Source organism: Anolis carolinensis, unplaced genomic scaffold (assembly GCF_035594765.1).
Source record: "Anolis carolinensis isolate JA03-04 unplaced genomic scaffold, rAnoCar3.1.pri scaffold_11, whole genome shotgun sequence".
NCBI lineage: Eukaryota > Metazoa > Chordata > Lepidosauria > Squamata > Dactyloidae > Anolis > Anolis carolinensis.
The window spans coordinates 21,085,049-21,109,110 of NW_026943822.1; the positions used below are offsets into that span (position 1 = coordinate 21,085,049).

Sequence of the window (24,062 nt, forward strand, 5' to 3'; positions counted from 1 at the left end):
CTTGATCCCTGGGAAGGAATGGCTCCCACGTGAGAAGGCCGGAGCGATGCACGTGGTCAAAATAACAACCAGCCTTTGGGTTGCCAAAGCAAAAACTGGGGAGACCTCTTGGACTTCTAAGAAGAGGGCATTTCAGCAGGTCTGGCTGCATGCGACAAGCAATACCTTATGAAATCTCCTCTGTTAAAGGTTTCAGATGACAAAGAGGTTAAGCATTTCCGGAATGTAGTAAACAGCACCTGGTGGCGCAGCGGATTGAACCGCTGAGCCACTGAACTTGCTGGCTGAAATATTGGTGGTTCGAATCCAGGGAGTGGAGTGAGCTCCTGCTGTTAGCCCCAGCTTCTGCCAACCTAGTACAGTAGAGTCTCACTTATCCAAGCCTCGCTTATCCAAGGTTCTGGATTATCCAATGCATTTTTGTAGTCAATGTTTTCAAAACATCGTGATATTTTGGTGCTAAATTCATAAATACAGTAATTACAACATAACATTACTGCGTATTGAACTACTTTTTCTGTCAAATTTGTTGTATAACATGATGTTTTGGTGCTTAATTTTTAAAATCATAACTTAATTTGATGTTTAATAGGCTTTTCTTTAATCTCTCATTATCCAAGATATTTGCTTATCCAAGCTTCTGCCGGCCTGTTTAGCTTGGATAAGTGAGACTCTACTGTACTTTTGTTTCATACACAAACTTATTAAAAGCATGGTACAAAGTTGGTTTCAGGATGTGTTTAAGGTGTCTACGAAATTCGTATTTAGGCTTAGGTCACATCTCTAAGATATCGCATGATGTACAGATATCAAATACAAGTATTTCAAATAATAATGCCGTATTTCTACCATTCTAAGACATTTTTCCCATCACTAAAAATAGAATTGCATGTGCTTTTGTATATAAATGCTGCTTTTTCCCTATTAGTGGTACTGAAAGTAAATTTAGTCGGCCCTCTGTGTGCAGATTGTACATCTACGGATTCCGTAATACATGGCTTGAAAATATTGATATCCCTTCATTTTACATAAGAGATGGGATTTTACTTTATTATTGTACATAACTGGACTTGTATATTCATGGATTTGGGTCCAGGAACCAAAGTCCACGTGATACATGGTGAAGCAAACACTGACTTCTCTTGAAATGTCCCTTTTGTACCTAATGATCTCTTGTACCAACTACTAAAGTGCCTCCTCGACACAAGTCCGGGAATAAGATCATGGAATGGAAAAATACCTACAATGATCCCTGCAAAGGTGTAACTTGCTCAGGTAAATTCTCACCTAGGCTGCCATCCTGTGTTGAGCTTCGTGAACTGCAACAAGATAGGAGAACAAGCAGGTAAAGTGTCTGATCGCAAGGGTGGGATGCTATAGAATTAGCAGAGACAACACGAGAACATGTTTATGAACACATGTAAATGCTGTTGAATAAAAAGCAGCTGCAGTAAGGTTGCCAGGTGGAAAATGGGAGAGGTAAAAAAAGAGGGCATTCCAGGTAAGAAAACATCTGTAGACATTCCTAATGTTTAGTTGTTCAGATATTAAGGGAAATATGCTAAAACATCCATAGACAATGGAATCGTAAAAGAGGCAAGAGCATAGAATATACACATAACGAATGCCGTAACTTTCTGCATCAAACCAAGGCTATAACTGTATAAAAGCACTTACAGCTGTAGGTCATGGAGTCTTCTGCACGTTGAAACCAATTGTGAAGTCTCGACCAGTTGCCATCCAACTGACAGGCTGATTTAACAACAGGAAACCACTCCTTTTCGTGGTCTGCCGTGCAAACAGCACCCCAGTCCTTTCTGTTAGGAAGGGATTTAGGAACCGGTTCCTTCGTGGCCAACGGTAGCCAGGATCTCTGCCAGCGTTTGGCTAAAGCCTTAGCAACACAAATAAATAGTTTGCCACCGTGACAAAACCCGTTACCTCAGGAGCAAGGGGGGGAAATCCCATCTTTGTATGAAGTTTTGGATCACCTGTCCTTTTTGTTGGATAGAATTCCAAATTATGCAAGGAAAAGTGTGTGCTAGGATCTGTCAGCATCAAAGAAAACAACATCTTAGGCCAGGAATATGTCATCGAAACCATCCTGAAAGAAGGGCATCTCTAGCCTCTGTTTTAATACCTCCTGAAGATCTTTACATATTTCCATACATAAAGAAACAAGATTATTTTGCTTTCGGATAGTGTTTTTTATGATCCTTAAAGCCCCATATGGCTCAGGTCCAGGTGATCTGAAGGACCATATTCTCCCTTACAAATCTATAGGGTTTTCCCAGTTCCTCCTTCTGAAACATTGGGATTCATTGGCGGTCTTCTATCCAAGTGATAACCACCAGTTGACCAAGATGAGATGGGATATGATGCCTTTAAAGCAGGTCTGCACAATCTGCGGCCCTCCAGCTATTTTGGCTTCCAACTACAAGAAGTCCTAGCCGACTTGTCCAATGGTTAGGAATTCTGGGAATCGGAGAACAAAATAGCTGGAGAACTGCAGGTTGTGCAGGACTTCTTTAGGATATTTAGGTTGCTATAGTTAGCACTGACTCAAAAGGTCCTACTGCCAGAAACCTGACATTTCAACCTTGTAGAACAGTGGTTTTCAACCTGTGTTTTGGTCTACAAATCCCAGAAATCCCAGCCAGTTTGCCAGCTGTTAAAATTTTTGGTAGTTGAAGGCCCAAGCAATTGGGGACCCACAGGTTGAGAACCACTGTTGTAGAAATATCCATACGATACAAGAAAAAAAAGCATCCAATTATGATATTTTGGGAAGGGACAGTGCGGACCATAATTTGGGTTTACAGTCACAGAGTCTCCATCATTATACATCCATCCATCCACCCTCCCACCCATCCATCTATAGATCCATCCATTTCTTTATCTGGTGATGGCTTCTTATAGGAGTTATAAAATCCCATCCCACCACTGTTTCCTCATAGGCCTCCATCAGATATAACGAATGGTAAGAACTATGGTCCCAAAGCATGGGGTCAAGATCAATTCTTCTTGAATATTCGACTCCATTGTCTTTTACCAGTACACGTATCCCAGGCCAAGAAAAAGGAATGGTGCAGCCTACATCCCGCCTTGAGCCAAGTGAAACAAAAGGCGCCAAGAGGAACCACAGAACGGTAGCCATCATATGAAGAGGTAGAAGTTTATTGGAATATAAACATTCAGGTAACATGTAAGATAGAAAAAAAAATCCACCAACAACATATACAGACACTTGCTGGAAGGAGACATCTGAGGTATTTATTCACCATCTAGGCTATCACATTTTTATTTCTTCCTTTAAATAGTTAAGAAAAAACAAAAAAGGAAACAAAAAAACTAATTGCAAGGCTGCTGCCGGGTTGTGGGACGTGTTGGAGGGGCAATTTTAACAGCAGAAGCTTCCTCTCTCTCCTTCAGGAACCAAAAAGGAAGGACACCCACGTTCATGTAACATTATCAATGCATTTCTTGGGGGGAGGGGACCCTGAGAGTCTAAAACTGGGAGAACAGCTCCTTCCCTTCCATCCTGATGGCTGAAAGTTTTCAGGAGCTACTAGACAGCAATTGGGGTGCGTTTGCCAAACCATCATGACAAATAGGGACAGGGAGGAAGGAGGAAGTAAAGCTTTCAAGAGCAGGCTGTGCAGAGGTCCAGAGCTTGTTCTCCAGATTTTGGGTCTGTTAGAAAGATAGGAAAGACTTTTGCCAGCTGCCAAGAGAGCCAACCCTCAAAAAAGCAGATCTTGGACTTCAGGCGCAGCTCAGAGATCCCAGGAGTGGGGTGCCCAAAACAAAGTGGACTTTTCCAAGCCGGGCAGCTTTATCCAGCCTTATTCAGCGGGGAAGGAAGGGGAGGGAACTTGCAAAAACAAAACCCGTCGCCATAGGAGAAGAAGAGCCCTTCCCGTCATATCAAAAGCCCTGAGTGCCATACAATCTTTTAATATTCCGAGTCGGGGAGAGGTAGAGAGGTGAAGCCCCCACCCGCATATGCCCCACCAACTTTGTCATTTCCTGCTGGTTGCCTGGAGTATTGCCCCGTCCGCTTATCCATCCCACCCCATCCCTCAAATAAAACAGCAGAGCGAGGCCCACGGCTTGGCCCTCACCAACAGCATTGCCGACCAATGGGGAGCCAAGACGTTCACAGTCTTCAAAACGGCTGACCCAAGAAAGAGTCTGAGTCCGATGTATGGTACAGCTTATTTTCAAGAGGTATATGCATTTCTTTATATATTCTATAGCTCTATATAGTCACAAGTCCTCAAAACTATCCTTTCCCCCTCCTGAACTGGATGCAAGCAACACACAAATGCTCTCATAACACAAGAGGCCATTCTTAGTGATACAAGCAGCTGTCAGGCCAAATTAGACCTGTTTGTTTTCAATTTGGATCTCCCTGATATGGAATCAACTAAGCAAGGGTCTGAATTGTTTTGAAGGAAGACGCATGTCAATACCTGTGAGTAAAGGCTTAGGGAGGCCATGATTTGCCCATCTTACCCCCAGTTTCTCTTCCCAAAGTCAAGCACTGAGAAGTGATGTTAGCCGAGAGAAAGATGCTAGAGGAGGATGGCTGAAGGAAGGCAAAATGGCAACATCAGAGCGCCGCTTTCCCACACGTGTTTTGTCCATGATCAGAGAAGACGCAGATTTGAAAAAAAAAATAAAGGTGTCACATCAAGAAATTCCAGAATTCATTGCCCCAAACAGGTTGTTAAAAATATTTGAGGAAAAGCAATTGTCTACCACCACAATCTCAACCCTGCCTCCTCAGATTTTGCAAAAAAACCCACAATCTAATATGTAAACCAAGTGACAGTGAATAAGATTCACTTAATTTCTATGGTTAAAATTTGGAGTTTTGTGCTCCACCCATTCACTAGGAGGTATCAGTAAAAACATTTGGAATGGCGTTTAGAAGCAGAAGCTGTACAGTCAAGCCCTCTTCAATAATTGGGGTTAAGGGGCATAAAATCCCATGAAAGTGGGAAACCATGTATTAAAAACCACTATTTTAAAACTCGTTAGAATTCTTTGGGTACTCTAGTTTGACTCTATGGCCAACTTGAGCCACAACAACTCTATGTTGTTGACCACAGAGTTGTGCAGGAAGACCTCGCAAGTCCTGGAAAGCATATTAATCTAATCCACGAATAATGAAATCCACAAAAGTGCAACCCACAAATGTGGAGGGATGAATCATAAACACTTCTTAACGGAGCTAAGGAAAGCAAAGTGTATTTGGATTCAAAGCTGTTAAAAAATCCATTCTAGATTTTCTTATTGGTTCTGTGAAAAAAAGCCCCAAATATTTAACTAACCCTAATCCCAGAGGATTCACAAAAGATCTTACTGTGGAGAGAGTTGAGATAAATGCAAAGGGTCAAAGGCAATGGCGCCAGATCTTATACTGGGCACATCTTTTGTGGTCTCATTCCCCTTTAAGATAAAAACAAACCCACTGGGTGTACTGGTCAAACCAGTGCTATCAGAAGAGAGAACCCATGGATTTCCTTAAAAGAAAAATCAAGTGAAGTAAAATAGTTTGGATGTTTTCAAACCAGAGCTCCAAAAAATTAACTTTCTGAGACTCCAATTCCCAGAATCTTTCAACTGGCATCGTCAGTGGGGATTCAGGGGGGTTGTAGTCCCACAAAAGGAACTATTCTAAGTGTTAGCTTTGCCCAAATGGAAGGAGCACATGACTGTCAATGTGTTGCATGCAAAAGGAAGACATTTCTTGGGTCTCTGTTCACCCAAACCTCAACTCTGGTTCTCAGTCTGGTCTCTTCTATGTACCTTTCTTCCAGGAGAGATGCAGACCCATAACAGAATGGGAGGCTACAAGTGAAGTCTCTTGATGGGCACTATACATCTGATAAATCCTGGATGATAGAATTGGTTCTGCGGCATGCCAAGGAGAATTCAGTAATAGCATTTTTGATGCAGAAGACAGCCTTAGTGTGGTGCCACAGGAACACCGAAGGCCTTATGCCACAAGCTCATGCATACAGTTAGGAGTGATGCCTTTGGGTCACACTAGGATAATGATGGGGTCCATCTGGGTCATTCCTCTATCTGCTACTCTGTTTTTGCAAAAGTAGTGTTTTGGGACTAAAGCTGTCATACTGTGAGAACTGCGGGGTTAAAAAGGAGTATTTTTATTTTTATTTCTCAAGTTCTGGGCCCCATTTGCTAAGAACTGTTCCTATAAGAGGTGTTGCAACAGCTATTTAATAGAAAAGGAAGCTCAGACTGCTAGAACTCATTTGGCAACTGCGGAAGAGCTCTGAGAGGCTTTGCTCATGCAATAGATGAGAAGGAGCCAGGCACGTCAGAAGATTAGTCACGGAGGACACACAGAAATCTTCTGGGGGAGGCAGAATCTCATTGAGCAGTTCGAATGCACTCCTCGGGCAGTTCTTTTAGACAACACGCTGCAGAGAGAAACAGGCCTAGGTGAAAGTAGCCGCAAGTTCTGGCACAAAGAGATGGGATACCAACAGGCATCGTCAACGAATTCTGTGTCCAAAGGCCTGTCTGGATTTATTTATTTCATTATACTCTACTTTTTAAAGGTTTTCACACACCTCTCCCAGGCCCCGTTTTTTCTCTGCTCCATTACTGGAAAAACAGGAGTCTAGTATTAGTTCTTCAGACTGAGAATGAACAGAGTAGAAATTCAACAGCACCCCCACAACGATACAGATAATGTTCCAGCTGGGTATCCTGCTTTCTCCCTGAAATCCACTGTTCTTCTAAAGCAACTTACGAAATGAAAGGGGAAGAGATTCCTAGTCTGAGATCCGACTGCCTTGCAGGTGCTCAAATCTAATGAGCACATTTGGGCTGGGATCCTCCACAAACCAGAAGAAAGAAGCCAAAGGTTGGCCAAGGTTTTGCTGTGGATGTCATAAAGAAAGAAGTACCCTAGAGCCAGCCAGAAGTGTCTTCAGTTCAGGTTGCAAAGAAGAATGATTAGTTTGCAAAGCCTGAAGTGAGGAACCTCTATGGGATGAGACCATGCAGAGGAGCATGAGACCAGAACAACCTGAGAAATTAACCTGCGATTCATAGGCAACTGCCCCCATCTATTACCCATATCCTGAGACACCTTCTGCCAAATGCTTCCATGCTACACTGGAGACATCAAAGCTTTCTGATCCTTCAGACTCAGGGAGTTCCTTTCTTTTCTTTCTTTCATTCATATTTTTTTTGGTGTGTCTTTGGTGCTACAATATATAAAATTAAAAATAAAAAGCAGTCAACAAGACGTATAAAAAGAAGCTTTAACATATGCAAATCCTTCCAGAAGAGAAATAAAAACCAACAACACAGCAATAAGTACATATTTTCTGAGGTATTTCATCTGCTCAGGAGATGCTGATGCAAGTCTGGAGGATGACTGAGATTCGCCAGGGTGAGTGAGGGGAGAGAGGGGAGATCCCTGTTGGCATGGAGACAGGCTGTCAATCCCATTGATGGACAGGAGAGGTCACCTATAAGGAGTGAGCAGAAGCAAGAAGTGGGCTCAAGGGCAGCGCAAGGCAAGTGTGATTGTGTCAGGGAAAAGAGAGCAGAGAAGCTCCTCTGTCTGGACACCTCCAACAAAAGCCCAGTTCCCTGGTTAGATTTTTAAGGGGAAGTCATTGGGAGTTTCAGATTATGGGGCTAAGATGCAATCACTTTGAGATGCTCCTAAAATGCTCAGAGAGTGGTCAACATTTCCTTTCATTTCCACTTGCCTCCATCAATATGGGGCTCTAGAGGATGGTGAGTGGTTAATTATAAAGGTAGACCTGGTGCGGTTCAGTGTCAAGACATTTAAGTTCTTGTTATAGTTTTGTGTGGGAAGAAATAATAGGACAGCATGATGACGGCTTCCCTGGGATTATCTCCAGTCACCTTTACCATTCACTTTTTGACAGGCAATTATATTTTTTCACCAAAATCCATGTCTACATTCACACTTGAAATAGAGAGGGAAAGGGATGTAACAGATGTCAACTGTGGAGCAGCTTTGCAGTTCTGGGATAGAAAAACCTTGAAAGCAGCTAAAGCTGGAAGAAAATCCAAGGCAGAGCATTTCAACCCTATTCAACGTCTGGAAATGCAAGAAAAGCACTGCTCTGCCCTCCAAGTGTACTAAAATGAAGCAGTGCTAGACAGGAACTTCCTCCAGAAGAAGACAGTAGATTAAAGTCATGGGAGAGCAAACTGAGCCTAAATCCAATCTCACGTGCCAACTAGGATGATGACCCCTTTGCTAGATGGCAAGTCCTAAATACAATTGCTAGTCCCAACAAGACTAGTTCCACTGAACTGCTGCAACCTTTATAAGTTGCATTGGTTAAATAGGTCTTATTCTAGTCAGGACGAAGAATTGGATTTAGCCCCTTGCTGACTTTGGATTTTGGCAAGGGAGAGGAAAAGAGAGGATGGGTTGGAGCCTGGATCAAAAACTGTTATGTGCAGCCCCTTTGTGTGGGGCAAGGTGCGGAGAAGAATTGGAAGGTGAGTTGAGAATAAAGAGCTACATTTCCCCCCACCTTTGGGGGTAGGATTGTCAATACACCAGTCATGTTAGAGGAAGAAAGTGTTTTGGGGCATCAGATGAAAAACAAACCCAAAAAAACAAACCCCAATTATCAAGTTTGGTGTCTTGGCTGTTTGGGTACCATGGCGATGCTCAGTCATCTACAAAAAATGCACAGCCTGTCCGGAGGATCCCTGATTGAAACACGCCCTGTGTCCCTTTCCCAACCCACCCACCCACAAAACCCCCATTGCCCTTCTTCTTTTTTTCATTGAGGACACAGCAAGACCTGAAGAAAGGCTACATGGACAGCAAGCCCATCCGGATGGGAATCTTGTTGGCTGCAGAACTGCGGGGTGCTCTGCAGCAGGTTCCTCAAGGCGAGGTCACCATCGATATTCCATTCGAGATTCCGAGAGGAGCCGTTTCCAAGAGCAAGAGCGGTTGCTTCCCGCTTAAAGAGACCAGCTGGTTGACGGCTCGGCGCTGGGTGTTCCCCTGGAGGAAGTGGGGCTGGGGGAGCAATGGGAGGAGCTGCTGCTCCCACCGCCGGTGCTCTGTGCGCTCGATCCGGCAATGAGGTGGACGACAGGCTTCTGAGCAAACAGGACTCCTGTGGGGGCAGGAGAATGGAGAAAAGGTTAGCAAACCAAGAGAAGAGGCCCAGAGGAAACAGCCTCTATGGCAAACATGGGCAAACTTTGGCCCTCCAGGTGTTTTGGACTTCAATTCCCACAATTCCTAACAGCCGATAGGCTGTTAGGAATTGTGGGAATTGAAGTCCAAAACACCTGGAGGGCCAAAGTTTGCCCGTGCCTGTTGTACCATCATGAAACCACTTTGAAACAGATGTGAAGGATCAAAAGATACCCTAATCCCAACATACCACCAATAGTTTTTTCACATGATGGAGTATTGCCTGAAAACTACGTAAACTGCCTCCAACAGATTCCTCGAGATTTGTGTAAAAGTGAGATAACAATAAAGGCCTCATCCCTTGTACAGTCTGATGCTGTTTTAAAACAAGGTACATAATTTGAAGTATTTTAGTTCAAACAGAATAAAACCTGAAATCTGACCATTCCAAAACCAAACCCAGATCTCTGTAGGTTCCAAACGGGTGTTAAATAGCACAGTTATGACTCTGTGACAAAACCAGGGCAATGCTTGTGCCAGTCAGATATCAAAGGGAGCACATAAGCAAATACGCAGGCTGGCTTTTTCAAAGAATTCCACCAATCTCAAACCCTCCTCCCGACTTTCAGAAACAGATACTCTCTCTCACCAGCATAGATTGTGCCATTGATCTCCACTGACATATTAATGCTTCCGAAGCCAGATGGGGTCCAATTCAATGCCGCTGCTGTCGCTGCCGAATCTGATTTATCCTCTGGAGAGGGAGGAAAAGACTAACATGAGCTGGTTGATGCTCATCCTATTATTGAGGAAGGCCCAATGCATTGACCCAGCTTGAGAATGCCTGTTCCACCTGCTAACTGTAGTCCTGCTATTTATAGGACAATCTGCTATTGAAAGACCTTTGTCTTGCTCTGTTCTCCATCTTAGTACGTCAATAAAAAAGTGTGGGTGGAATTAATAGATTTTACTGAGCCCACAGAGAAGTAGCAGCTTCTCTGTGGGAAGGAGATATCAAAGGGAACCGTGTTCAGCATTTAGTCCCTTCAAAATTTAGATTATTATTTATGTAATGTGTCAGAAGTAAATTGAGAATACAGTTATAATGTACAGAAAAACCACAAACAAAGTTAAAAACTTGGCATGATACTAAATTTCCTTTGGCCAGAAGTTAACCAGAAGCTTGCACCATGCAAACAAAATTCAGATAAAGAGCAGTTTTATGGTTTCATTGACAAGATTACCAGCCACACTATTGTGTAGATGTAATTGAGGGAACTGAAAGCCACCATTCTGTGAATGGTGTGTAACATACATTGAAAATCATGGTTACATCAAGGCTACATGTAGATGCCACACCAGTCATCTGAACTGGACTGGCTTCCAGAAGATGTCCCTAGAACCAATCTATAGTAAGGAAAAGATGGCTCCTCTCTTCATAAAAGATCAGGTGAGAAGGTGAGGAATCATCCCACGATCCCTGAAGTGCAAATGAAATGAAAACTCGCAGTCTAAATATGGCCCAAGAGCTTATGTTTGCCATTCTGGTTTACACCTACTCTCCTGAACTCCCTCCTTTATGTCAGGGATGTAGAGCATCACTGTGCTGGAGCCAGATAAGGACTAAGGTGAGTATTATACTAAGGGAGAATTTATCCTGCTCTTCAGCCGCAAAGGGAAGTAACAAGGCAGCCCAACAAGAATCGCCTCACCTCGGCCATTGATTTTGATCTTCATGGGCAGCTGCCGCGCCATGCTGAACAGGTTCCGCTGAAATGCCTGCTGGACAAATCGCTGCTCTTCCTCAGTCATGCGCGCAATCTTCTCCGCAGGTTCTCCCGACTCCAGCCTCTCCCTCAGCTGTTCCAGGGTGGCTGTTCTGGCGGCGGCGGCAGCTGCAACTGTGGCCTGCTGATTCGCCAAAGTCACAGGCATGGCAATACGGTTTGGCGTGGAAACAGTCAGGGGGATGCCATCACCTAGAAAAGCAAGAGGGCAGCTCAGGCACCTTGCCTTAAGGACAGCGAGAGGGGCTGCCACTCAGTAGGCAATCTGATATTAAAATGAATATATAAATACCAAGGATTGCTGCTATTTAATAATATTTTAGCTCTCTATTTTCTCCTTTATGACTTGTGCTGATAACCCAGCTAGTCCTGACTAACCAACAAAGAGGTCTTGAGAAAAAGCATCCAAGACCCCCAGAGATTAATACTGGAAGAAAAGCCCTGCTGAATCAGACCAAAGCATTCCAGTAGTCTAGCATCCAATGTCTGTAAGGAGAGCCAGGTAAGAAATAAATACATAAATAATAACACTATGCAACACTATTTTTCTGGGTTATAAATATCATTTCTTAATGGGTTCTATCATAATGTAATAGTTTATTAAACTACAAAAACATTATTTTTGCAGGACATTCTGCAGCACATTTTGCAATAATTTTTCAATGAATATCTCATCAAATCTCAACCAATTCAACATAGTTTGTGGCAGACACAAAAACAAAGTTTCAGGAATAGAACAATTACTTTCCAAAATAAGGACCACACAATTAATAAAAAAAATAACACTTTCAAACCAGGAACAGATTTTTTCCCCAAATTTTGATACATTGTGTTATTAATAACATGGTGACTGGAATTCTTAAAATCACTGGAGCACTAGGCTTTTGGTGGTCTAGGTAACCTCTATGTGTACATGGTATATCCAGCAATTGCTTCCCAATTTCAGAGCAAACCAAAGACAAACCAGGGAGTTAGCTGACCTTTCCTGAGAGCGCCTGCTGTAGACAGGTGAGGGCTGCTGGTTCCACTGCCAGTGGCCAAGCTGACGATGGGAAAGCGGATCTTTGGAGGACACAGGAGTGAAGGAGGTCCCGGGGCGGCAGGGGAGTAGCTGAACAAGGAAGAGCTGTAGCTGGGCCGTCGGCCCTCCCGCCTGTTGCCATCAATGGCGGCCTGCAGCTCGGCGGGAGAACTTAAGGACTTCTTCTCACATTCATAGGCATAGAGGTACTTCATATACCTAAAAGGAAGAGAAGCAAAACAAAAAACAGGGATTTACATGAACTGACAATTGCATATCGAATATAGGAATGCTATAAAGACCGTGCAATAATCCTAGCCAGGAAACAAGATCAATTTAGAAAATACATCACAATTTAAGAATCCCACTAAAGTCTAAGCTTCCAGAGATACAACAAGCAAAGGATGGTTTAGAATACTGCTTCTTCAGCCATTGAAAATAGGGGACTTGAAACGGTTTTTCTCCTCAATGTATCTGGAATTAATGGATCAGCATCCATTGACTACAGTTCTTTCTTTCTCTTTATTGGAAAGAAACAATTGCAGGGACTAGCAGCCAATAGCTCAGCGATCGGCACCAATCCAGGGCCAACCACTGTGAGTAGTACCGGTTGAGAGTCCCTTTAAAAAAATGTTTTTAGCTTTATCAGTCTCCATGGTGCAATAGTTTCCTGATCCAGAGAAAGGGCACTAAATGCAAACTCAACTAAATGCAAACTCAAAATCAGCTTGCACAAACTATGGTTTAGAAACTAGTTTTCAAACTCCATTTTATATCCTTGCTATTATGGGCCCTGGCAACGTTTATTCCTCATCGTGCAGCACCCTGAGAAGTGTATATTGATTTGTGGAAGCCTCAAGACTTACTGGGTGCGAAGCGTAAAAGCAGCACTGGTGATAGAGGTGGGTAGGTTAAGGCCTTTGGTGATCTCCCTCCAGATCTTCTTGTTGATGATTTCCACCAGACCTCCTTTCTCCGTCACCAGCTTGTAGAGCATGTAGAGGTCGAGGATCTGTTTTGCCATGATGGGGATGCGGTTGATTGGTGTTCCTGCAGAAGTATACAAGATAGCAGCGAAAGACGGACAGGAAGACAAACAAGAGAAGCAGAAGAATCAGTGAGATTGTGACTAGATCTTAACCCTGGAGTTGTCTCCCAAAACACTTTGACATTTCTCTCTTCCCTTCAAGCCTCTCTCTAAAGCTCACATTTCCCATAACTCAACCCATTCATATCCATCCCCCTCTTAATTTTAAACCTAATATGGTTATTACATAGCAGAAGTATTAGTCACACAATTCTTGAAGTCAACTTTTCGTTTTTCTTCCTATTCAAATTTTAGATAAACTCCTCTAGCTAGCAAACCTTTCTTCACTTGATACTCCAAAGTAGCATACGTGCTGGTGGCACTGTATACATAACTGCATACAATGTCGTATATCTATTCTATAGAAGGATACAGTCCCTCAAATGAAGAAAAAGCCCTTCCTTTAAGGGAATATATGCCATATATCTATTCTATAGAAGGATGCATTCCCTCAAAGGAAGAAAAAGTCTCTTATAAAAACCATTTTGGACCCTTCAGGTTGACAAACATCAATGTTCTCCTCCTGGTATACACATTTGGGAAGCCATCGTCACCCCTCCAAAAAACTAATTAAATAAAGGAACTTCATTTACTAGGCAATAACTTGGGAAAAACCAAGCGAAGACTCCCTGGGGTTGATGCTGCCCATCAAAGCACCTTCTCTACCCCCCTTTACCTTTGAAACACTTTTATAACATGGTGCTGCCATTTTTACAAGCAAATGATGCCACTTTCCACACTCTATTTGACTCCTGCAGTTTAAAACACAGAATTTGCACACACTCAGAGTATTTCTATTGTTGATCAAGGCTAGGGTGTGCATATAATATTGTTTTCCTTCTCTCTGGTATGTATAGAATACAAAAAAAGACATGGGAAAGGCCAAGACAATGGTGGCAGGGGAAGAAGGGAAATATTAGGAACTAATGGCTCTCTTATTCCTAGCCGGCCCCATTAAGTCCTATATCTCAAATTGTTGGACACAAATGGCTTTGATCTGCATAATATTTCTGTACATTCCTGAAGAAAGTTTAATGCTCTCTTTTAGGAAAACCACAGCCCAACAAAGGAAGGAAAGAGCAACTTCCTGTTTGCCATTGCAACAGCAATGGGCAACTTTTCCCACACATAATGAGCCTGAAATCTGTATCTGGTTTGCATGTTTAATAACAAATTCTTTTTATTTTTCTGAACGTGGCAGAAACCAAACAACCCACCTCTGGATGGATCACCACTACACAATTACCATGTTACCATAATAAATGAAGATAGAAAAACCTTGATTATAAAACACAATATGTTTGAGAGAGATTTAATCCGCTTCTTGCCTAATTTATTTTAGTCATTAACTGCATTTTTCTTATCTCTGCATCCAGATGGACTAGAAACTTATGCCCAACAACTATAAATATTTGATATTGCAAAAGCCTCTGGCTGAAATAAGAAGTAAAATATAAAATATATAAAAATACTATGCAGGATTGCTCTCATTCTAACACACAGTTAATTTGCACATCTGTGAAAAGTGTATTTAGCTTCCTCCAAAGGAAGGGCTGAAGAAAATAGTATGACAGGATATCTATGTGGTAGAGATTTTCATAAATGCAGGAAACTGAGAGTATCAGTTTGCCTTGCTTACACACCTGTGGCCCATAGTAATACTTTTCTCAGCAATCATATGTGCTTTAATATTTATAGTCCATCTCATGAAGATTCAGAGGTTGCCATATGTAGAACAAATTAATAGACTGCCACACTTTATAAATCAACAGATTAAAAGAGCTACACTCAATACCTATAAACAATAGAGAAATAAACTGAAAGGGACCATAAAAGAAAACCATAATCTCTCAATCACTTTGGATCTCATATAAATCTCCTGAATTCTATTTTGCTGTAGTAAAATGCTATTGTTGCTCAAGACAGAGATGTCTTCTTCTTGCTTAGAAGTCATACACTATGATGGTGACTTCTGCTACTTATCCTTGCAATGCCCAGAGTTTTTATTTTAAAACCTTTTCAAAAATCCTTCCAGCTAATGACCATGCCAGGTAACATGGGAGTTACAATCGAAAAGTCATCTTTCCAAGCTCAAACCCTATTTTGAGACTGTCATTGGAGAAGAATGCATTTTAAGGTCTTATAGTGAAATTGACAACCATCGATCAGTTCTGATTTCTGTGCAGAAAATACTAATAAGGGATAGTGAACCATTGCTTGGTTGCTACTCTCAGGAGGTAGTTGCTAAGCCTGGATAGCTCCAAGAATCTACCTAAGCAGTAGCTATTGTTAATCCATTAATAGTATGTATAGCAGATGGACAGTGGGAGAGAGAATGATCTCATCAGTGGAAGAAAAGATCAGAGCAACTGGCCATCTTGTCCAGCAATTGTATTTTGAGTGTAATTCTGAGGAATGCTTATCACAATAGACTGAATATTAGTTTGAGTTTCATAGTAACTCTGGCCAATGTGCAAGGAATTGGGGATGGAGCGGAGAACTAACAGATGGAGGAAAACTTCATGGGCAAAGCCTCTACATGAAATCCTCTCTTCAGATAATGACACATTAAATTGATTTATGACTTCAGAATGTTGTGTCTAAACAAATCTAACCACTGAAATCTTTCAAAGCACATAATGCAAGGAAATGCCACAGTGGGTAGATCATACAAAGGCCAGTTTTGACAGGAAAGGGTGAACCCCCCTCCCCCAGCAAGCAAACGTGATTGATGCTGTGCATATAAGAGATTTCCTGTAAATCATTCTCAGCCTCCGCTTGCAGAAAACAATCATAACCATCGCACTCTCTTGCTGCTGCGCTCAGGATATGAGGAGTTCCTATTGATCAAATTTTACACGCAGAGAGGGGAAAGTATGTCAGCTACAAATCTAATCAACAAACACTCATCAGTGTAAAGAACATCTTTGATATATCCCATGGAAAACAAGATACACTTGCTTGGGATGGCTGGCAGAGGACATTTCTCACTGCTGTTTCAATTGCCAAAGGTTATTTTATTCTGAAATTCTCTGATTTGTTTTTGCTCCCCATTTTTTAAATACTAAACGTTCTCTTAGACCTGATGTGTTGCTAAAGAAATGTCCTTTTAATCGCCTTTAAATTTAATGCTTTGCAGAAGCATGGCAGCTTTATGAATTCTCTTGATGAACCCACCAGGAATGATGGCAAAAGTGGCTGAAAGTCCAATTCTGGTTTGAAAAATGGGTATTTTCTGATGTTAAATACTGTAGGTAAAGGTAAAGGTTTCCCCTGACGTTAAGTCCAGTCGTGACCGACTCTGGGGGTTGGTGCTCATCTCCATTTCTAAGCCAAAGGGCCGGCGTTGTCCATAGACATCTCCAGGTCATGTGGCTGGCATGATTACATGGAGCGCCGTTACCTTCCCGCCGGAGCGGTACCTATTGATCTACTCACATTTGCATGTTTTCAAACTGCTAGGTTGGCAGGAGCTGGGGCTAACAGCAGGCACTCATTCCGCTCCCGGGATTTGAACCTGGGACCTTTTGGTCTGCAAGTTCAGCAGCTCAGCGCTTTAACACACTGTGCCACCAATACTGTAGGGAGAACTAAAACAAGGAGAGAGAATTTACCTTTTTTCTGTTAGAAAACAGGTAGGTTTCTCTAGGGCAGTGGTTCTCAACCTATGGGTTCCCTGGTGTTTCGACAAATAACCCCCAGAAATTCCAGCCAGTGTACCAGCTGTTAGGATTTATGGGAGTCCAAGGCCAAAATATTTGGGGACCCACAGGTTGAGAACCACTGCTCTAGGGAATCTGACATGGTTGAAGGCGACAAAACAGCCTTGGGGGCACGTGTGACCCACTCCTTTGGTGCACAGAGAGACAAGTGACCTGAAGGAGTGTGGAGTGGAGCTAAAGTAGAGTTCAGTATGAGATTCTCTGTCTCAGAATATGGGTGTTTCTCTACCTTTGAGGGGAAAAAATTACCATTATTATGGAATTCTTATTTATCTGGTGATTAAGTACCGTTTCACATGCACTTCTTATAATCCTTGCAACAACCGTGTATAAGGCATGCAATCTTCAAGACCATAGAGGATGCAGGGTTTTATGGTACCACTTGAAGAAAGCACATTCACAACAGAGAAAGAGTTGAAACAGAGTTTTTGTTTAGTCCAGTTGTCCAATTTGTTCTGATGTCAGGAAGAACACTGTCTCACAACACAACAAGAGAACCATCTGTGAGAACAAAGAGGAATGCAGGCTCTATATTTAATGGCTTTACAAGCTCCTTCTTTGCCCCCGCACCCTATAACCTGTTCCAGTTTCAGGTTTTATGACAACATCTGATCCAGAGACCCCCCCACCCCACCCGGACAGGGCATAATACGGTTCAAACACCACTGTGGAGCCAACAGCTGAGTGTCACATCCTGTATAAATCACTAGGGAAGCTTTCCATATCTGCTGGTGAAGAGTGCAGCCACTTTGGCCGACTCTTGCTTTCGCAAAAGCAAAAGCAAATCTGTTTAAATATTTGTATGTGAAAGTCTCTGTCCGTTGACAGGTGCCATCTTGTGCATTCGCTCCCCGTGAACTGAGGAAGCAAGAGAGTGCTGGGAGCATGAAAAAAATAAATAAAGATTAAAGCCAGGAATGTTACAGCTTTTGCCTCCAGTCAATGCACTTTTATGCTCCCGGAGGCTGCCTATGTGGCTAATTACCCGCCCACTCTTCCCCAATCCAATTTAGTGAATGGTATTAACTTATTACTAAGCAAGCTTGATCCAGAGACCAGATGGGGCATGAAGAGAGTGAAAGGGGAGGCAACTAATAAAGTTTCTCGGCAAAAAAAGAGAGGGGGAGGGAGACTGCAATGAAGACCAATTTATATAGTCACTCTGTGCATTGTAGCTGGAAGCTACAGGAAAATGGCTTCAGAAGTTGTGAAGAAAGGAAAGAGACAGAAAGGTAGACCACCATGATCAGTTAGTTCTCCACATTCACTGGAGTTAGGAGCATAGAAGCTCTCCATGGAATTGCAAAATCACAAATAAAGAATTATCGAAGAGTTTCATGGCTGGAATCACTGGATTGTTGTGAGTTTTTCGGACTGCATTGCCAATAGCATTCTTTCCTGACATTTCGCCTGCATCTGTGGCAAGCATCCTCAGAGATTTGTTCAGAGGTCTGGAATTTTTTCTGGTAAAAAAATTCCAGGGGTTTTTTTTTTTAACCAAAAAGAGCACAGACCTAGGAATGTCTAGTTCTTACAGCATGTCCCTAAAGTCAACTTCCATTGGAAGCTGGCCTTAGAATCACACTGGAGAATCTAGAGATTATCCAGAGTCGCACAAGAGGACCTAGAGATTTCTAGAAGCATTTTAATCAAATCCCTGAATAATCACCTTCACAAAAGCCAAACTTGCAAATGTGGAGAGCCACTGTGTATCTGCTGCCACATGCAGAACACACTGGAAAATGTTTAGAAATGACAAAGATGCCGGAAACGAAGTCATGAATTGGGCTTTTTCAGAGGTTCCAAGCAGCCAACACTCAACCACTATCTGGAGTCTAAAAACTAGATACAACCAGAACAGTTCTTAGTCTGTAAAAAAAAAGAGAGGACTTTTTACAGAAAAATACTGTAAATAGTCATTTTTAAATAACACTATCAAATTTTCCAGTTAATACCCTAGACAACAAGAACAGAATTCAAAGCACCTGAAACTGTCCCTTCAAGCAAGTAGGAAAACAGTAGTTCAATTTTATCCTGATTTGGTCAGACATCCCCTGAAATCGGTTCTGGCCACAACAGTTTAAGGAGAGACAAGCTAGAACATGTCCAGAGAGCAACCAAAATCATGAAAGCTCCATAAACCAAATATATAAAGATTCGCTGAAGAAGCTGGGTATGTTTAGCTTCAAGAAGAAAAAAATCTGAAAGGTAACATGATAGCTATCTTTAACTATCTGAAGGAAGGGCATGCAAAGGTGGATCAAGCTTGTTTTGGCGGTTCCTTCCGACTCTGGTTGTATGATTCTACAAATACTTTCTACTATATGATTCAGATGTTCTTCATTCTTTTAAGTTGAATTATGGCTGGGAAGATTTTATCTCACTCTATGATACTTTGCCTTTCAATATCCATATTTGAGGAGAGGGGGGTACTTTTGCAAGCTTCCCTGGTAATATGAACTGTCTCTTGAAGAACTGGGCATACATTGTAGAAATTAACAGTAAACAAACAGTGGTTAACTTTGCAAAACAGGAAATGGTCTGATTCTCATCTTCTTGGGCAAGAAGGACGAGAAATAGAAGGAGGAATGACTCAAGGAAGGGCTCCCCTGAGAGCATCTCCTTTCAGAATTGGTCCAAAGCTGTGAAGACAAACCTGAATTTCCATACAAATACCAAGTAAAAAGAAGAAATAGCTTTTTTTCTTCCCAAAGAACCAACAACTCTAGTTTCTTACACATATAAGAAATCTAAAATACACATTTTCACAGAAGCTTGATAAAAGTCAAAGTATGAGCAAAATGGTCAAAAGGTGACTATTAGAAAAACACTAAAATTATGTTGGGCACTAAAGGCTAAAACTATGGGGAAGTAAAAGTCTCTATTGCGCAAAATATAAAGAAGTTCACCTCCACAGGCTGCAAACACTACTGACTAAAAATAATACTTTTTCCCTTCTTAAGATTAAGAGACAAACATCATTTGTTTCTTTGTTTGCACTGAACACCTCTTTCCAACGAGCACCACATAGTTTTCTAGCTCAAGTAGCAGTTTTTCCAAGATGAGGAGCTGGTCCAATCAAGAGGCATTTAACTTGCCCTGTGTTTATGCTTTCAAAACTTCACAGCCGGATCCAGCTTCCTCATAATGTCCACCGGCGCCTTTGAAGTCTCCAAACCCAATCAAGGAGAGTGGCCATATACGCTCAGGATCTCCGCATTGTGGGGTTTTACATGCCCTTAGCAAAGGAAGCAGCACGCTGAGAATTTCGGTTCTTTCGAAAATAAAACACCATCCTACTGATCGGCTGTGTCTAAATGCTGCCCTTCTTCCACAAAGGATTTTGTTTTTATGGCACCGAAGCTTTGCCCATTTAATTCAGAGAAAGTCCCATTCTGTTCAAGTAAAGGGGATGTACAACAGGTTTATCTTCTTACAGCCCAAACAGGGAGGATGGGCTGCAACAATGAGAAGTACACTCATCCCACCCCTTTTGTTGGGTTTAGGGGCACAGGACCCATGTGAAACTGAAAAACCGCAAATAAAGAAATTGCTAATTTTTTTAAATCTGAGAGAACACTTTTTCTAGGAATTTCAAGATCTTCTAGCACAACTCTATGTCAACTTCCACTGGAAGCTGACCATGGAATTGCACTGGAGGACCTATGCATTTCTAAAGAGAACATTGTGAATTAAATACATTAGTAATGAAATCCACAAAAGTCAAAACCACAATGTAGATGGATGACCGTATCACTTTCCCAAGTTTTCACTGGGTCCTTGATTTTATTTTCATCATTTTATTACTTCTGCTATAGCTGTTGTTCTATCTATCTATCTATCTATCTATCTATCTATCTATCTATCTATCTATGGCATCTTAAAAGCACTTTACTGCTTTAATTAAAACTTTAATTTCCAATCAACACTGCTAGCCGCTTTGAAGGTTTCATCCTACAAGTAGGACAGAAGTGAGACATGTGTGCAAACACGTATTAGACTGCCCTCTGCACAAATTCACACCTAACATGAGTTTCTGTTGTTTTGAAACCGCCTTGACAGGGGAAAAGGAGGTTGGGTGAGTTTTAGGCATTTAGGAGCCTACCACAGGTGCAGACTGACAGAAATAAATACACACGGTAAGTGTGGAAAGGTCCCATGTTGGGTCCTCCACACCCCCACCATCACTTTCTGGTAGGAAGAAAAAGGTAATCGGTCTTTATTGGAAGCCCTTGGTGGCTGGCGCTGCTCCTGCGGAAGAGGAAGGCTGAAAAACGAGCAGCATCGCAGGAGGGAGGGAGGGAGGGAGGGAGAGGCAGAGATCCTTTCACAGCCGGCCGCAAGGCTTGTCAGGACCCATGATGGATTACTGTCATCTGGCAGTGTGGGGATTAATGATCTGGGGGTCAGAGGGGAGAATTCCAGAGGGAAAGGTCACTGACCGGGGGCACGGCATAAGACTTGTTGCCGTTTGAAGACAAACTCGGTTTTACTGTACTTTCCAGCAAGGCCCCCTGCTCTCCCAACACAGCGGCCCCAGACGGAGGGCCCAAATCTGTATCTGGAGTCAGTGCACATTCTCATTTTTCCTTACGCACGCCCAAACAATGTTGTGTTCACCCTCCCCACAATCCCAAGCCACCTCACCTTTGATACAGAGTAATCGGAATCAGACGGAGCCCTGGACACAGATAATAAACAGCAGCCCGAGGTTTCTGCTTTCAGGCTCCAAACACTAAGAAAGGGGGTGTCATTTCAGTTCCTGGTTTTCATGACTACATGTCTGTAAGATGAGGTGATGAATTGTACTCTGACTGTAGGTTGGCCTGGGTGGCAGCCACATAGTGGTGTATGTCCTCCCCAAAATGGTAGGGTTTGGGAAAGAAAAGTTCTAATAGGAGGCAGGAAAAGGAGAGAAGGAACCTGGCAGCATTTTTAAGATAAAAATTATTTGTATTATAGTAAACATTTTTGTTGTTACATTCAATTAAAGTGGATTGATATCGACAAAACCTCCTGCTAAAATATAAACTGGTTAATCCTAAAGGTGTTGCTAGAATACGTTTTCCTCCTCTTCTCCTTCTTATGCTTCAACAGGCTGATATAGCTCCTTCTCTGAAAGCTTCTATAAAGAAGCCAAACCTGCCCATGAAGATGGATGGAGCACACATTCCCATATTACCTATTATTTTCTATTAAAACAAGGCACAGGGAAACACTATGTTTGGACTATGACTCCCATTATCTCCAATTGTGCTGGTTGTGGGATTCTGGCAGCTGTAAGTCAAAGCGGTTACTTTCCCAAACTCTGGAAATACCTAGTTAAGGCAATTATGGAATTCATTGCTGGAAGAGAGACTTTTAAAATTGGATTAGGCTACTTTGAGGGCTACTGTCGTGTAATGGTTAAGCGTGTTATAACTCAGACCTAGAAAGATTTCAGGTTCAAATCTGATCCAATCACCACAGGCCTGTCTCTTCCTCTCTGTCACCAGAAATTGCATAAGCTGGTGGCTAATGTATGCTCTATATCTTCCTAGATCTGAGGCAGGGAACTCCTTCCAGCCTGAAGTCTATTAGTTTCCAAATTCTCTTCTGGAAAAAGATGAGGCTGCATTGCAGTGGGCGCTGAAGCCAAAGGCAAAGAATGGAGCCAAAAACACCAGCTTTGAGTAAATCTGAGGATAAGCGTTTTAATCTCACAGATGGGAACTGGACCCATCAGAGATGACAACTGGAAGTGATCTTGTGTCACTTCCTGTTGTCATTTTGAAGAGAAATGGAGAAATCAAAGATTACTCAAGCAAGATGGAAGTTTTCTTAGAAAGGAGTTACTTGTTGTCATGCAAGGGGAGGAGCTATTTTGAGTCACTTTTCATCCCAAAAGTCACTTTAAAAAAAAATGGCAGGTTCAGCAGTTTGGGGAATTGGGAGGTTCAAGGATGCAAAACGATGGTACTAGCCATGTACAAAGCCTTCGTCTGTACTTCCCGCATGGCTGATACAACGTCAGTATAAGAAAAAAGCCCACAGAGAATGCATCTTTCTCTATCATTCCCTGTCCTATACATCCTGCCCTTTTCATTCCATTTCCTACCATCTTGTCTATTTCTATGGTGGGCATTCACACCTCCTGATGGGATCATCATTACCTGATCCAAGGACCTGCAGTCCATCACACATGGTTATCAAAGAGGGAGCTGGAAAGGAAAGTAATTAATCATGTTCTATTTGACATGAGGCCCAGCTCTTATCTATACCTGTGGAAAGACCATCAAGTTTTGCTTTCTCCCCCTCCACTTCACCACCAAACAACAAGGTTCAGACTGACAGATCGCATCCGTTTTAGCAAACCGTTTGCCAAGATGAAGGTGGTCAGTTGGGCATGTGCCTCCTGCTTTCGTAATGGCTGCCAGCCAGCCCAAAAGAAACCATCGCAGCCCAATGTTAATCCCTGGGTAAGCTTTTCAGAAAGGTTGCTCCCTGTCACATTAAGCCTCAATAGCATTCAATCGCTCAACGGCTACCGGCACAGCTGGGTTTAATATACTTCGCACTCCCAACATCTTTACCAGATGTTCAACAGCTCTGCTACTGGTGGGGTTCTCACCCCACTGACCCTTGAACTACCTCCCTTTCCCCAGTGAAATCTGAAGGAGAAATGCAGTTTTTCAGGAAGGAAAAAAGAAAAGAAAACCCGAAAGCAGATCCATTGATGTTTTTAAGGCTTCTGTATCGTCAGTCTGAGCTCATTTGCTTCAAGTTTGAAGCAAGACCTCTGAGGACATACAAACCAACAGACTAACTTCTTTTGCCACTCAGAACAATGTCAAAATGGCTAATGCTGAAGGTGATAAAGTCAAATGACGACGACAGCAAAGATGTCGGCCATTGGGCTGAAAAGGGAAGCGTCCAAAGCCTTCTCAGCAAACAAGAAACATGGCATTTGTGGTCTCTTTTCTTACAGAAAACAAAAAACTGAATTATCAAAAGGCAGAATGAAATAATCCACATGTGAAGGAAAACACGAAATCTAGATAGATGTAGATTTGTCTCACCAATTCATGGGCTTCTTGTAATGCCAAGAATGACAGAAGCTCAAAAACTAGCAAGGTATTTTTCTGAGCCCTGACTCAATACTTGAGATCTCTCCAGCCATCTCCAGCCATGGGAGAAAGGTAATTCACCTTACTAGAATTTCAAAAACGGTACTCATTATGCCAAGTATTACTATGGATAAGTAACTGATATGAGA

The 24,062-nt window shown here is 42.3% G+C and overlaps 1 protein-coding gene across 1 annotated transcript in view; it reads right to left on the reverse strand.

The window, feature by feature from the left end:
• Positions 1 to 3,161: 3,161 nt before the first annotated feature.
• Positions 3,162 to 24,062, reverse strand: part of arid3b (AT-rich interaction domain 3B) — a 44,558-nt gene continuing 23,657 nt past the window's right edge. The window contains exons 5-9 of the mRNA XM_003228771.4: positions 12,865 to 13,048; positions 11,958 to 12,217; positions 10,903 to 11,169; positions 9,840 to 9,944; positions 3,162 to 9,167 (exon numbers count right to left, since the gene is read on the reverse strand). Coding sequence (XP_003228819.2) covers positions 9,010 to 9,167; positions 9,840 to 9,944; positions 10,903 to 11,169; positions 11,958 to 12,217; positions 12,865 to 13,048 — 974 coding nt within the window. The 3' untranslated portion in view covers positions 3,162 to 9,009. The remainder of the gene's footprint in view (positions 9,168 to 9,839; positions 9,945 to 10,902; positions 11,170 to 11,957; positions 12,218 to 12,864; positions 13,049 to 24,062) is intronic.